General features: G+C 40.3%; 1 protein-coding gene across 1 annotated transcript in view; it reads right to left on the bottom strand.

Moving 5' to 3' along the window:
- The window catches only part of UPRT (uracil phosphoribosyltransferase homolog), a 46,538-nt gene extending 30,707 nt beyond the window's left edge, over positions 1 to 15,831 (bottom strand). Inside the window, 4 exon segments of the mRNA XM_037820837.1 lie at positions 15,444 to 15,522; positions 15,525 to 15,552; positions 15,555 to 15,788; positions 15,790 to 15,831. Coding sequence (XP_037676765.1) covers positions 15,444 to 15,522; positions 15,525 to 15,552; positions 15,555 to 15,788; positions 15,790 to 15,831 — 383 coding nt within the window.
- Positions 15,832 to 16,474: the final 643 nt, after the last annotated feature.

Genomic DNA, 16,474 nt, shown 5'->3' with positions numbered 1-16,474 from the left:
GATTTATAGATTCAATGCAATACCAATCAAAATCCCATCAACTTACTTTGCAGAAATAGAAAAACCAATAACAAACTTTACTTGGAAGGAGAATGTGCCCTGAATAACCAAAAACATCTTGAGAAAGAGGAAGGAAGTGGGAGGTCTCTTACTGCCTGACTTTGAAGCATACTACAAAGCAACAGTGGTCAAAATAGCATGGTACTGGCATAAAGATAGATATACTGACCAATGGAATCAATTGAGTGTTCAGGAATAGACCCTCTCATCTACAGACATTTTATCTTTGATAAGGCAGTCAAGCCAAAGCAACTGGGACAGAGCAGCCTCTTCAATAAATGGTACCTGGAAACTGAACATCCATATCCAAAAGAATGAAAGAGGATTCCTTTCTGACACCTTATACAAAAACTAACTCAAAATGAATTAAAGATCTAAACATTAGTGCTAAAATCATAAGACTTTTAGAATAAAATGTAGGGAAGTATCTTAAGGATCTAGTGATAGGTGGCGGCTTCCTAGACCTTACACCCAAAGCATGAGCAATCAAAGAAGAAATAGATAAATGTGATCTCCTCAAAATTAAACACTTTAGTACATCAAACAACTTTGTAAGAGAAGTGAAAAGGCAATGGGAGACAATATTTGGAAACCACATATCAGATAAGGGTTTAATATCCTGAATATATAAAGAAGTCCTACAATTCAACAAGAGAAAGACAACTCAATTTAAAAATGGGAAGAAGACATGGACAGACACTTTTCTGAAGAGGAAATACAAATGGCTCAAAAACATATGAAAAGATGTTCAATTTCACTGGCTATTAGGGAAATGCAAATCAAAGCCACAATGAGCGATCATCTCACACCTACCAGAATGGCCATTATCCAAAAAATAGAAAATCACAAATGCTGGAGAAGATGTGGAGAAAGAGGCACACTTGTTCACTGCTGGTGGGAATGTAGAATGGTGCAGCCACTCTGGAAGACAGTAAGGTGGTTCCTCAGGAAGCTAAGTATAGAATTGCCATATGATCCAGCAATTCCATTACTAGGTACATACCCAGAGGAACTGAAAGCTAAGACATGAACAGACATTTGAAATCGACGTTTACAGTGGCATTATTCACAATTGCAAAGTGATGGAAACAGCCTCTGATGTCCATCAACGGACGAGTGGATAAACACACTGCGGTATACACACACAATGGAATATTACATAGCTGTGAGACAGAACAAGGTCATGGAACACAAATAACATGGATGAACCTTGAGGACATTATATTGAGCAAAGTAAGCCAGAAACAAAAGGACAAATACTGTATGGTCTCACTAATATGAAGTAACATTAATGAACAATCTTTGAGAGTTAAAACTGAGAACACAGGTTATCAGGAGATATAAAGTTGTTAGAGATCAGGCACTTCATGCTGAAGGATGAAAGAATGTTCAACAGGATTAACTGCAGATCCAGAAATAGAGAGTGCAGTGCTGTGTGATGGTAGCACAGTATTGTAGGTGCACTGACCTAGGATGTTTGAGAGTGGGGTTGAGGGAGGAGGGCTGGGAGCATGTGTGATACCAGAGGAAATAATGGACAGTAGAAACTGGGACTGTGTAGCTCAGTGAAACCTAGAGTGGTCAGTGATGGCAACTAAATACACAAATGTAAAAATGTTTTTACAGGGGGGGGAGAACATATGAATGGTAACCTTGCAGGATGTTGAAAGGGGGAGAGTATTGGGAGAAAGATAACCAATGCAACTGGAGTCTGGGGTTAACAATAACATTGTAGTATGCTCCCAGTAGATGTGACGGGGCAATATACCACAACTGAATATCTGGGAAGGAGGGGTGTAAGGGATGGGTACAGGATTCTTGTTAGTGGTGTTGCTGACTGACCTTATTGCTGTATTTTATTTTATTTTTACTTTTACTTTTATCCATTTTATTATTCTTTGTTTCAGTGATCTTTTTTGAGTAATGAACATGTGTAAGCGCTAATTGTGGAGACAAATGCACAACCATATGATTATATGGTAAGCAACTAATGGTACATTGTGGATGATTGTATGGTATTTGAATATATCCCTACAAAATTGCAGGGGAAAAAATCAACACAGGGACACAAGAGCTGGAGAGAACTTGGAGACAGGGATGTACATATTCACTGTTGGTAGAGAAGTAGAATGGTGTGGCCTATCTGGAGGACAGTATGGTGGTCCCACAAGAAACTAGGTATGCGGGCTTTTCAAGGTCCTGCAACCTCAGTATGGGGTATATACGTGGAAGATCAGAGAGCAGGGACACAAATGGACATTTACACACCAGTATATATGGTGGCAGTACTCACTATTTGCAATAGACAGAGGTGGCTTGAGAGTACATTGACCGAAGAACAGAATGGTGAACTGTAGTGTATGCATGCAACAGAAAATTGAATGGCTACAAGAAGAAATGAAGCTGTGAGACATGCAACTAGGTAAATGGATCTTGAGTACATCATTTTGAGTGAAGCACACCAGAAACAAAGAGGACAAACATTATAATGCCTCACTAATATGGACTAACATAATGTATACACTCTGAGAACTGAATCTTAGAGCACAGCTTATCAGGGAAATGCTTATTGTCATGGTCTCTAGACTGTAAGCTCTAACAGCAGTCACATCTATTCCTGAGTTGTAATGGTTGTCTCTAAATCCTGGGATGCTGAGCTACTTGTGTATAACCTGGTTGGTCTTTGGAACTCTGGGTATATGTGTGATACATGATACTCGGAGCTAGAACTTGACAGCTATGAATGTCAGTATTACCCCATACGGCAACTGCTGAAAGAGATGAAAAAGAATTCAGACTTTAATTAGAGATATGAATGAAGAGGATCTGATTAGGACTAAGGCAAATCAGGTCCAAGAGTAAAGGACAATACTTACCGGTTTTTAAAACTGTAACTTATGTGTGAGACCAGGGGAGGAGATGTATATCTGGTACAGGATCTGTATTTTCTGTAGCACACTAGATAATTTAACTTGTATGATGAGTTTGTTTGAACATCATAGGTGCAGGGAGAGGTGTGGAATTTGGCGAGTTTTTACAAGCTGGGGTGAAATCCCAACACATCCCAGAGGGATATGGGCAGAGAGCTGGGGGAAAATGCGGAAAGTGTTGGAATTCCCCATCTGGGCTATTGCTGATTTCCCCACAAACATTGAAGACTGACAATTTGGTGGGCTGAGCCCTCAAATCTGGGGGCCTTCTCTGTGAGGCTAGATGCTGCAAGGGAGAAGCTAAGCCCACTTATAATTATGCCTAGGAATCCCCCCCCAGAGAGCCTCTTTGTTGCTCAGATGTGGCAGCCTCTCTCTCTAAGCCCACTCGGAAGGTGAACTCACTACTCTCCCCACAAAGTGGGATGTGGGACATGACTCCCAGGGGGTGTGAATCCCCCTGGCAATATGGGAAATGATTTCTGGAGATGAGCCTGGACCCAGCACAGTGGGATTGAGAGGATCTTCTTGACCAAAAGGGGGAAGAGAGATGAAGCAAAGTACGGTTCCAATGGAGGAACCTAAGATGGTGGCTAGGAGAGACAGGGCCAAAAAATACCCCCATGAAAAATAGCAGATAAAAGTACCTAGATAAAAGTGACCCAGAAAACCAGTTCCAGCAATGCACCAGCTGGACAAGGTCTGCTAAATCCACAGGGACCAGGCACTTGATGAAACTGGGAGTCTGCGTTCTGAAATGAGTAAGCTGCTGAGTATCTGGCAGCCATGCTGCGGTGTGGGGAAACTGTGGGTTGGCATTTGGAGGTGGACTACTTCTTTTTTAAAAACCCCAAAAGCAGCTGCAGATATGGCAGTGAGAACTGAACAGTGAAGCGCAGGAGGAACAGGCTGTGGGTACACTTCAATATCTGGCATGGAAGATAGCCTTTTGCGCACCTGCTGCTAACTGTCTAGGAGCGAGGAAGGTAGAGGTGTGCCAAAAGGAGAAAATAACCAAGCCCCTTGTAGCCATCTTCCCGGTGGGCTGGGAATGCTCCTGCCTAGCACTGGCACCACAGCCCAGAGTTGTGCCAAAAAAAAAAAAAAAAACACCAGTGTGACAGGAAGTGTTTCCAGCATCATGTATACATGTCACAATATCGGTGTGGACAGTAGCCTTTTGCGCACCCACAGCTAACTGTCCCGGAGCTGGGAAGACTGAGCTGCGCAAAAAGGGAGAAACTAACATGCCCCATAGAGCCATCCTTACACCAGGCTGGGAACACACGTACATGACCCAGCAGCCCAGAACTTCCCTTGAGGGACGGCGCGCACTTGTGACATAGCACAACCTTCCCTCAGCAGAGGCCCTAGAAGGGCACGGCTTGGAGAAGGGACCACTCAGAAATCCCAGGGACTCTATCCCAATACCAAGGACCTGTGGGTCAGTGGCAGAGACAATCTGTGGCAAGACTGAATTGAAGGTTTAGACTCTTACAACAGCCTTAAATCTCCAGGAACACCTGGGAGGTTTGATTATTAAAGCTGCCCTCCCTCCCTAACTGCTCAGATACACACCCCACATTCAGGTCAGACAGCACCAAAAACAAACCCAAACTTGGTGCACGAATTGGACCCCACAAGAATCAGACCCCCATACACCACAAAGACAAAGCTGGGGAAACCTGACTTGAGGGGAATAGGTGACTCACGGACGCAATCTCCTGGTTAGAAAAAGTGTATGCCACCAAGCTGTAGATCTGACAAATTAGAGATTAGACTTTGAATAATCCTACATATCCTGAAAGAACCCTATCAAGTAAAGCAAATGCTAAGAGGCCAAAAACAACAGAAAATTTTAAAGCATATGAAAATACCAGACAATATGGATAACCCAAACCCAAACACCCAAAAGAAAAGATCAGAGGAGACACAAGATTTGGAGCAATTAATCAAAGAACTAAAGACAAACAATGAGAGCATGGCACAGGATATAAAAGACATGAAGAAGACCCAAGAAGAGTATAAAGAAGAAATTGCAAGGGTAAATAAAAGAATGTATGATCTTATGGAAATAAAAGAAGCTGTTGACCAAATTAAAAAGATTCTGGATACTCATAGTACAAGACTAGAGGAAGCTGAACAGGGAATCAGTGACCTCGAGGGCTACAGAACGGAAAATGAAAGAACAGAAGAAAGAATGGGGAAAAAATCGAAAAAATCAAAACGGACCTCACAGATATGATAGATAAAATAAAACATCCAAATGTAAGACTCATTGGTGTCCCAGAAGAGAAAGGTAAAGGTCTAGAAAGAGTATTCAAGGAAATTGCTGGGGAAAACTTCCCAAACCTTCTACACAATATAAATACACAAGCATAAATGCCCAGCAAACTCCAAATATAATAAATCCAAATAAACCCACTCCAAGACATATTCTGATCAGACTCTCAAATACTGAAGAGAAGGAGCAAGTTCTGAAAGCAGCAAGAGAAAAGCAATCCACCACATACAAAGGAAACAACATAAGACCAAGTAGTGACTACTCAGCGGCCACCATGGAGGCAAGAAGGCAGTGGAATGACATATTTGAAATTCTGAGACAGAAAAATTTCCAACCAAGAATATTTTATCCAGCAAAGCTCTCCTTCAAATTTGAGGGAGAGCTTAAATTTTTCACAAACAAATGCTGAGAGATTTTGCTAATAAAAGACCCGCCCTACTTCAGATTCTAAAGGGAGCCCTACTGACAGAGAAACAAAGAAAGGAGAGATATGCAGAAGGGTTCAGTACTAAAGAGATTCAATATTGGTTCACTAACGGACAATAAGAGAGAGAGGGAAAAAAATATATCTGACAAACATAAACCAAAGGATAGGGTGGCCGATTCCAGAAATGTCTTCACAGTAATAATGTTGAATGTAAATGCATTAAACTCCTCAATTAAAAGATATAGATTGGCAGAATGGATCAAAAAATATGAATCATCAATATGTTGCATACAAGAGACTCATCTTAGACACAGGGACACAAAGAAATTGAAAGTGAAAGGATGGAAAAAATATTTCATGCAAGCTACAGCCAAAAGAAAGCAGGAGTAGCAATACTAATCTCAGATAAAATAGACTTTAAATGCAGGGATGTTCTGAGAGACAAAGAAGGTCACTACATACTAATAAAAGGGGAAATTCAACAAGAAGAAATAACAATCATAAATGTTTATGCACCCAATCATGATGCCACAAAATACATGAGACAAACACTGGCAAAACTAAAGGAAGCAACGGATGTTTCCATAATAATTGTGGGAGACTTCAACACATCACTCTCTCCTGTAGATAGATCAACCAGACAGAAGATCAATAAGGAAATTGAAAACCTAAACAATCAGATAAATGAATTTGATTTAACAGATATATATAGAACATTACATCCCAAATCACCAGGATACACATTCTCCTCTAGTGATCACGGAATTTTCTCCAGAATAGACCATACACTGGGCCATAAAACAAGCCTCAGTAAATTTAAGAAAATTGAAATTATTCAAAGCACATTCTCTGACCACAGTGGAATACAATTAGAAGTCAATAACCATCAGACACTTAGAAAATTCACAAACACCTGGAGGTTAAACAACACACCCCTAAAATAAATCGTTTATAATGTAGAATGTAGGGGAACTAGTGATAGAAAGCAATTGGTGAAAGGGGAACGATAATCCCATAAGAACAGATAAGCTATCGTGGGTAAATTTAACATTCTGGGAATGCTCAAGAATGACTATGGTTTGTTAATTTCTGATGGGTATGGTAGAAACAAGTTCACAGAAATGTTGCTATATTAGGTTATTTTATTGGGCAGAGTAGGAACATGTTTGACTCCCTTGTTATGGTTTGTTTGAAATGGGTTTTTTTATTTTATTTTATTTTTTATTTTTTTTTTGATATAGTTGATTTAAAATAGAGAGTTAATTAAAAAAAAGACAGTGAAAAAATATGCAGAGCCCCCTTGAGGAGCAGGTGGAGAATGCAGGGGTGTTGGGCTCCCCCACCTCGATGGTTGCTAATGTGCTCACAGACATAGGGTACTGGCGGTTTGATGGGTTGAGCCCTCTACCACAGGCCTTGCCCTTGGGAAGACTGTTACTGCAAAGGAGAGGCTAGGCCTCCCTATAATTGTGCCTAAGAGCCTCCTCCCAAATGCCTCTTTGTTGCTCAGATGTGGTTCTCTCTCTCTAGCTAAGCCAACTTGGCAAGTGAAATCACTGCCCTCCCCTCTATGTGGGATCTGACACCCAGGGGAGTGAATCCCCCTGGCAACGTGGAATATGACTCCCAGGGAGGAATACAGATCTAGCATCATGGGATGGAGAACATCTTCTTGACCAAAATGTGGATGTGAAAGGAAATGAAATGAGCTTCAGTGGCAGAGAGATTCCAAAAGTAGCTGAGGGGTCACTCTGGTGGGAACTCTTACACACAATATAGACAACCCTTTTTAGGTTCTAATGAACTGGAATAGCTAGCAGTAAATACCTGAAACTATCAAACTACAACCCAGAACCCATGAATCCTGAAGAAAATTGTATAAAAATGTAGCTTATGAGGGGTGACAATGTGATTGGGAAAGCCATATGGACCATACTCCCCTTTGTTTTGTTTATGGACGGATGAGTAGAAAAATGGGGGAAGGAAAAAAAAAAGGCACCCAGTGTTCTTTTTTACTTTAATTGTTCTTTTCCACTTTAATTTTTATTCTTATTATTTTTGTGTGTGTGGTAATGAAAATGTCAAAAATTAATTTTGGTGATGAATGCACAACTATATAATGGTATGGTAAACAATTGAATGTATGCTTTGTTTTGTATGACTGCATTGTATACGAATATATCTCAATAAATATGAATTTTAAAAAAAGAGTACGGTTCCAATGGCTGGGAGATTACAAATGGAGTCGAGAGATCACTCTGGAGGGTATTCCTACGCAATGTATAGATATCACCTTTTGGTCTTTAGTGTGTTGGAATGGCTAGAGGGAAATACCTGAAGCTGTCAAACTGCAAACCAGTGACCTTGATTCTTGAAGACGATTGTCTAACTATGCAGACTGCATAGTGTGACTGTATGACTGAAAACCTTGTGGCTCGCACTCCCTTTATCCAGTATATGGACAGATGAGTGGAAGAATGGGGACAAAAATTAGATGAAGAATAAGGTAGGATGGAGGGGATGGAAAGATTTAGGTTTCTTTTTTGCTTTTATTGATATTTTTGGAGTAAGGAAAAGGTTCAAAAATTGATTCTGGTAATGAACGCACAACTGTATGATAGTGCTGTGAATAATTGTGCACTTTGGAAGACTGTAAGGGATGTGAACATACCTCAATTAAACTTTATTTTTAAAAAAGTAAATGAACAATGGTGGGTGGAGGGGAATGAAATGGTTTGGATATTCTTTATTTTAATTTTCATTTTATTTTTTGGAGTAATGAAAATGTTCAAAGTTTGGTGATGAAAGCACAACTATATGACAATACTGTGAACAACTGATTGTGCACCTTGAATATTGTATGTTATGTGATTACATCTCAATAAAATTGCACTTAAAAAAGTGGAGGATATTCTAGGCAGAGAAAACATCAAGTACAAAGGCTCCAAAGCAGGAGAAAGCATGGGGCTGCCTCCAGCCCTAGGGCAGACATGACATATATGCTGAGGCACATGTTCTCATATCTTTCTGCCAATCTCTGCCTCTTTCTGCCAGAAACCTGATGTTTCGGGGTATTTATCTCCAAGTTTCCTCACAGTATGGGCTCTTAAGTTCCAGGCTCACACAATTCTTTCCAGAGTCTGTATTTTGTAGTCTGAGTGAACTGCTTACAATCAGCTGGATAACATCAGGGTTTAGAAATGTACCATCTACTGAAACTTTAGATAATTATTATATATAGATATATATATATTTTTGGATGCTGGGGTGTTGGAATGGCTGGAAGGAGGTAAATGACACAGTGGAACTGCAGCCTATAGCAACCATTGGGATTTGCTCTACTGCTGCTCCTTGAGTTGTGCCGTGAAGGCCTTCACCTTTCTGTATATACCTTGTATTGCATAATAAGGAAAGAACTGAAACTGTGGAACCATAATGTACAACAATCTTTGAAATTACCTATATGACTGCTTTTTCAGCTGTAGATCAAGAAATGAGGCCTTTCTGTATGTATGCTATATTTTACAATAATAGAAGTGGCTGAAGTTGTGGAACTGTGACCCATGACATTCTTTGAGATTTGCTAACTACTTGTGAACTCATACACTGGAAGTTGTCACTGTTACATATATGTGTGTGTGTGTGTGTGTCTGTGTGTGTGTGTCTGTGTGTGTGTGTGTGTGTGTGTGTGTGTATGTTGAAGTTCACAATTTAAAAAATGGAAAAAAATACATGACTCCCAATTAGATTTGTATTTCAGAAGTATGTCCCATGCAATATTTAGGATATATACAAAAACTATTCGTTGTTGATCTGAATTCAAATTTAACTAGGAATCCTATATTTTATCTGGCAACCTAAACCAAGGTGAAATAATTAAATGGTCACAAACTCAGCTCTATTATGTTTTTGTTAATATTTGTTTGTTTTGGTTTTTCTACTTTAAGCAACAAGTTAAGGGGAGTTGAACATAAAAGCTTTTCTGGAAGGTTTAAGCTAAATAAATGTTTCATTTAAAGTCAATGTTTTGTGAAATTTCTAAAACCATAAATTCTACTTCCATAGCTACATTGTTATTAAACAATCACTAAACTGAAGGATAGCCCCAAGGTTTGCCATGATATGCAGATGATTTATAAATGATTTGCATCCTCCTTCCTTTACCCTTATAAAAAGCCTCCAGTTAAGTGCTTTGAACAAACCTAATCAGATGTGAAAAGTTAAAAAACCAAAATAGCTTTTGGTTTGCAGATGCAAGTCATCAAGACCACAGATCTTTAGCACCTTCCTAATAAGCTCATAAAATGGAGTGGCATTATACTTGTACCTCAAAACAGAGTTCAATGTAAACATTCAAAATCAGGTAGAAAAACAAGAGAAACTATCAAAATATTTTCCCTTGGAAGCCATGCCTCACTCACGCAGAAATGCATTCATTCATCCATATGCTACATTAATGCCCCTATGTGCCAGGCTTCCCTGGAGTCCAGTCTAGTTGGTGAGACAGCACTAGGATATGCTCAATAAATATTATAATAGGGTATTATGGTTTAAAGAGGAAACTTCCCCCCTCCTGGCATAAAAGCCAGTTAGAAAATTCACATGGAAAATCCAGCAGAACCAAAAATATATCCCTGTTTTAAACAATTTGCAGGTCCGTTTTTTACTGTAGTGGGCATCTTGGTTTTACACAAGTTGAAAAGGGGGAAAGTTCTGGGATTCCTCCAGTCTGTGGGTGATGCCAGGCAAGGGTCCCTAGGCTAGTTCTGTTTAGTGTATGGGATCCCTTGTTCACCTATACCCCAAATCTGAATCCAGAAAAACACCAAGCAAAAGGAGACTGGGCCATTCTCCCAGGGGCAGTGGCCCAGCATGAGCACAGCACAACCACCACCTATGGTGTTTGTAAAGCTACAGATGCCCAGTTTCCACCCCAAGACTACTTGAATAACCCCTAAGTATAGGGGCTAAGATCTGTAGTTAAACAAACAAACAAAACCCTCCACAGGTGAGAACTAGAGAACTATTTACATTACTCAGTCAGAGGACTCAAAAGAAAGATTTTCACCAATGCTGAGGTTCTCTCCCTTCCAGGTGACTGAAAAAAAAAAGGCTAACTGCACTTCTTATTTAGTGCTATTTCACAGACTGAAATACTTCAAGATTGCTCAACTTATATCCAAACTGCCTGACAAGTATATAGGAAACATTCAACAGCTCACAAATCGGTTTTACTCTAATGTTTCAAGAGGCAAAAAAAAACAGAAAACTGGGTGGGAGGGGCATGATCTTTTTAAATACACCGCACTGCCTTGAATACGAAGTCATAAACTATTTTCAAAGAAAATGCATTACACGCAGATTTTGCTAGGTGTAGTATATAAAGGAGGCAGGATGGGAAGGATGTGTGGTTTAATCCATTGCAACAAAAAAAAAACTGGAAATGAAGGAGTGATTTATTTTCCCAAGTTCATCAATGTCCCCTGTGTTGCTAAGTATATCATCTGTTCTTTGGTGTTTAAATTACTGCACTCAGAGAGAAAACCACTTGCCTGAAATTCAATAATACACCAGCAAATTATATTTCAAATATTGCACATTTCAAAAACTAAAAAGATATTTTAAATCAGCCCAATGTTCTCAATCTTGCCTGATATATACATACATATATATAAAACTAAACAACAACATAACATCTCCCTGGATCAACCTCTTTTCCCCATGCCAAAGTCAATTCATAAGGCAATCCCCTCATTAGAAAGATACTAAGATCAGGAACAATAAAAGGAAAATATGTGCGCCAATGGCTTCTATTATGAGACAACTCCATAATGCACATACATAATGTCACTTCCATACAACAAAGCACTTAAGCCCTGTAGAGGATAGGGTATAATAATTAATGGCAACTTCCATAATTAGACCTGCATAGATAAAGCTCCTCATATCATAGGCATCCTATACCAAGCCTCTACAGGGGCTGAAGCAGGTCTTGTTTGTGTGGAGAGAATGTCAATTTTTGGAGGTAAAGGAACAGAAGCCTCTGTTAACAGATACAGTTAACAAAAACAAAACTAAAAACATTGTCTCAACCCAAATAACTAAGCATCAATTCGTTATCAAAAATTGTAGTACGGGTCTTTCTGTAGGTATCACCAGCAGCATAAAGATTATCTGGATCTCTCAGTGTTGCTTTTTAAAATAAGAATTTGAAATCTATGCACAATTAAATTCTTTTTCACTAACTTCCGAAAACTCAAGAAGCCAGCAATCAGATCCATGCACAGATACAAACATAAAGGCCTACTAATATTAATGCCTTAAATGTGCAGCATTCTTCACAGTTTATAACAATGTTCACAGGCAGTATCTTTTTTAGCCTTCCTGGAGCTCCATGAGATACTACCACATCCTCATTTATAAATATGAACTTGGAAGCATAGAGATGTAAACAACTTGCTTAACATAACACAGTGTTAGTTTCTCCTCTGGATACTGCTGTCCTCCCTCCAAACAGAGGGGAAAAAAGAAGATTTCACTTATACTGACACTTACTACACAATCCAGGCTTTTCTGAGTAATACAGTATAATCATGTACAATACATTCTGTGAATGCTGCATGCCATGCCTTCTCCAATATATATAGCAATGGTTCTAAACCTTACATTGTCTTAGAGACCTCTTTGTAAAATCTAATGAAAGCTAAGGAATCTCACCCAATAAAAAGTGCACATTCAGTAGTGTTCATAACAGCATTATTAATAGCCAAAAGGGGAAATTATTCAGATGCTCATTAGCTGATTAATGGATAAACAAAATATAGTATAGCCAGACAATGGAATATTATTTAGCAATAAAAAGGAATTAAGTACTGATACATGCTATAATATGGGTGAACCTTAAAAACATGATGCTAAATGAAAGAAGCCTATCACAAAAGACTGTATATTATATGATCCCATTTATATGAAGTGCCAGAATAGGCAATCTATAGAGACGAAAGTAGATTAGTGTTTGCCTAGGGCTTTGGCAGACTGTGGGGGTGGAGGGGAAATGGGGGAGTGATTGCTAACAGGCATACAGCTCTTGCTGGAGTGAGAGAATGCTCTAAAATTCATTGTGGTGATGGTTGCAGCTTTGTACATACTTAAACCCACTGAATTGTACACTTTAAATGGGTGAATGCATAGTATGTGAATTATATCTCAATCAAGATGTTATTTTGAAAACACCCTTAAAAAATCCACATGCAAGTTTTTGCTTGGCAGGTCTAGAGTAAAACAAATTAAAAATAATAAATAAAAGAAAATAAAACACATACAAATAAATTTCCCAAACAATTTCGAAGGTTCACTGAAACTCATCTACAGGACCACTGCGTCCAAGAACGAAGATTAAGGAACTCATGCTCTACAGAGATAAGAATCCTCATACTATTTTCTTTGTTTCACAAATAAATTTTATTTCATCTGCTCCCTACCACAATTACCAAGCCTTAGACCTCTTATTTTTAAGATCCCTATTCACCTATAGATCACATGACCACAGTAATTTTCAATATTTATTCATTAAAAGTACAGTTTCATAAATACAATTTTAGGAGTTAGAAAGAACCTTAGTAATGAGCATCTATTATTTGCAAGGCATGATTGAAATTAAAAAATTTAAAAGACATGGGGCTTGCCCCTATGAAGCTTGTTGTTGCAAAGGAGAGGCTAAACCTGCTTATAACTGTGCTTAAGAGTCTCCCTCCTGAGTGCCTCTTTGTTGCTCAGATGTGGCCCTCTCTCTAACTAAACCACCTTGGCAGGTGATCTCACTGCCCTCCCCCTTATGCTGGACTGACTCCAGGGGTGTAAATCTCCCTGGCAATGCAGGACATGACTCCCAGGGATGATTACTGGACCTGCACCAGGGATTGAGAACATCTTCTTGACCAAAAGGGGGATGCGAAATGAAATGAAATAAAGCTTCAGTGGCTGAGAGATTTCAAATGGAATCGAGAGGTCACTCCAGTGGGCATTCTTACACACTATATAGATAACACTTTTTAGGTTCCTGCTAGAAGTAAATACCTGAAACTGGTTACCAAACTCCAACCTAGTAGCCTTGACGCTTGAAGACTATTGTATAACAATGTAATTACAAGGGTGACAGTGTGATTTTGAAAACTCTGTGGATAGCACTCCCTTTATCCAGTGTATGGATGGAATGAGTAGAAAAATGGGGACAAAACTAAATGAAAAATAGGGTGAGATGGGGGATGATTTGGGTGTTCTTTTTATACTTTTATTTTTTAATTCTATTCTGATTCTTTCTGGGTGTAAGGAAAGTGTTCAAAATAGATTGGGGGTGATGAATGTACAACTATATGATGGTACTATGAACAGCTGACTGTACACCATGGATGATTATATGGTATGTGAATATATCTGCAATAAAACCGAATTTAAAAATGTAAAAGACACAGTTTCTGCCCTCAAGGAGCTTATAAATCTAATAGGGAGTTAATACTGGTAAGCAAATATACAAAGAGGATGGTGAATCTTGCATTAAAAGGCCCAAGAAGCTCAGCAGGGAAAGGCATTCTTGGCAGAGGAGGACTTCTAATGCTGAGTTGACCTTGAAGAACAGGTAGGATATGAACATGCAGAGAGGGATAGAAGGGAATTCCAGATAAGATCAGGAGGGATGTTTCACAATAATTCCTAGGAACCCATGAGGAGGGGCTTTCATGTCAAGCTAAGGATCCTGCACTTTATTTGGTAGGCTATGAGGACCAAGAAAGCTGCTGTGCAGGTCAGTTTACCTAATCAAGCAGTATGTTAGGAAGATTCTGTGCAGTAATGTGTGGATCATGTTGGAGAAGAAAAAAAACTCGAGTCAGGGAAACCGTCCAAGAAAAAATTACTAGAACCTGATTTCAAGTGGCATCCTGAATATCAGTAGGCATTTTTAAAAGATCAAGGCATGCCTCCCACTGAAAAATGGGTGTTTTTGACATACTGTTCACTTCAAAATGCTGCCAATAAGGAAACAGCTGTAGTTAGCCATGGAAAATGCTTCTCTTGAGAAAACCCATCTACAATAAGGGTTTGGAGACCTCCTATTTTTGCATTTTAACAGGAAGTTTTGGTTCCACTGGTTTGTGGCATTAGGAAGGGCCAAAGGTTCCTTTAGGAACTATACACTAAACATTTGATATCTGATATAAGTTTACAGCAAACAATCTTGATAAGAGTTTGGATAAGTTTTCATGTGACCAAGTAAACCTGAACTCGAAAAAACGTTAGACAAAATGGTATATTTGCAGTAGCAGATACTTAAGGGTCAGAGTGCCTGTTGACAACAATAGTATTTTCCTTGAAATTTCGTTACTCTCCATTTGTGAACCTGAGGTGATTAGAGGCAGATAACCTTGGGGAATAACCATTTTCAGGGTTATATAGATTTACCATGCAGGTCGGGAATCGGGCAGATAGTGTAGGCATGTTTAACTGCCTGGAAAGGCTGATGATTCGTCTTCACTCAGAAGAGACAAAGAGGACACCAGAAACTACCTAAATGGCTTCCTCTCTACACAAAGGGATGTTAAAACACAGGGACTAGAAAAGAGAGGCTTGGAATCCAAGGCACCTTACAACCCCCAAGAACACTATCCCGTTAGCCTTTTTACTTCTATCCCTGCCCACCTCATGCGAAAACCTCCACCTCCCTTTCCCCTTCCGCTCTCTTACTCACTTGTCGCGAATGATGGTGTGTAACTCCCGGATCGGATCATTCATACGCAGCAGCTTAAGCTGCGCCCCTATTTGCCGGAAAGTTCGCAGTCCCCTAAGAGGGTGTCGCCGGGCTGGTGGCGTCATAGTTGCCGCTGTCACTGCTGCCACTGCTGCTTTCTGAGGTGAGGCTGGCGCCACCGCAGGCCTGAAGATCCCGTCCAGCTGGTACGGCTGGAAGGGGCGGCGCGGTGAAGAGAGTCAGTTTGGCCATGGTGGCGCTGTTTGCCCGGCAATGGTCCGGGACCGGGTCGCCAGTTTGCGGCGGCTCCGGGTTTGAGGAAGAGGCAGAGTTTACTTGCTGGTTTATGGCAGGGCATGGAGTCTGGACACCGTAACTCTGTGGCCATACACTGGCCCCGGGCTGATCCCGCTGCTTCCTACACCAAAGGATAAAGGCGAACCGGAAGAAAGAGCGGACGTGTTAAGTACTCTCCCCGCGTTCCGCCGCTACTCCCCACTTCTGCCAAACATCTAACCTCGGGTGCCCTCTCACCCCGAAGGCCAACGTCGGTTCCCTTCCGGATGTTTTGTCCCACGCTGCCCACACCAGACGTACTGCCGTCTTGGGCACCTTATTGGCTTCTCTCCCCGTCACTCTGAGGCGAACCGCTAGTTAACCTTTTGAGTCGCCACTGCTGCATGTGGTTTCCACACCTAGCCGAGAAGGGGGAAAGAGGCCAGGAGTTGCCTGGGTTTTCAGGGTCTCCCAAAGGGCCTCTAAGGTTTCTGCATGCAGTAGCTTTGGGTGATTGGTAAAGCAGCAAAATCTGAGGGTGGAGAGTAATGAAAATGATTACACACTTCAGGCCCATGTTTTCAGACTTTGTGTCTTGGTGGGGAGATCATACCCCAGTAACCGCATCCTCAGTTAGCGTGTCTGTAACTGAAAGAGGAAGTAAAACTGCCTAGCAGGCTGCTTAAGAGCCTGTCTTCCACTAAGCTGTTTTACAAGCTGCAGTTACGCAAGTGTGCTTGATCGCTGGAGGTTTT

This window comes from Choloepus didactylus, chromosome X (genome assembly GCF_015220235.1).
Source record: "Choloepus didactylus isolate mChoDid1 chromosome X, mChoDid1.pri, whole genome shotgun sequence".
Classification (NCBI taxonomy): Eukaryota; Metazoa; Chordata; class Mammalia; order Pilosa; family Megalonychidae; genus Choloepus; species Choloepus didactylus.
The sequence above is the reverse complement of the archived record's forward strand: the minus strand, read 5'-3'. Positions and strand labels throughout refer to the sequence as shown.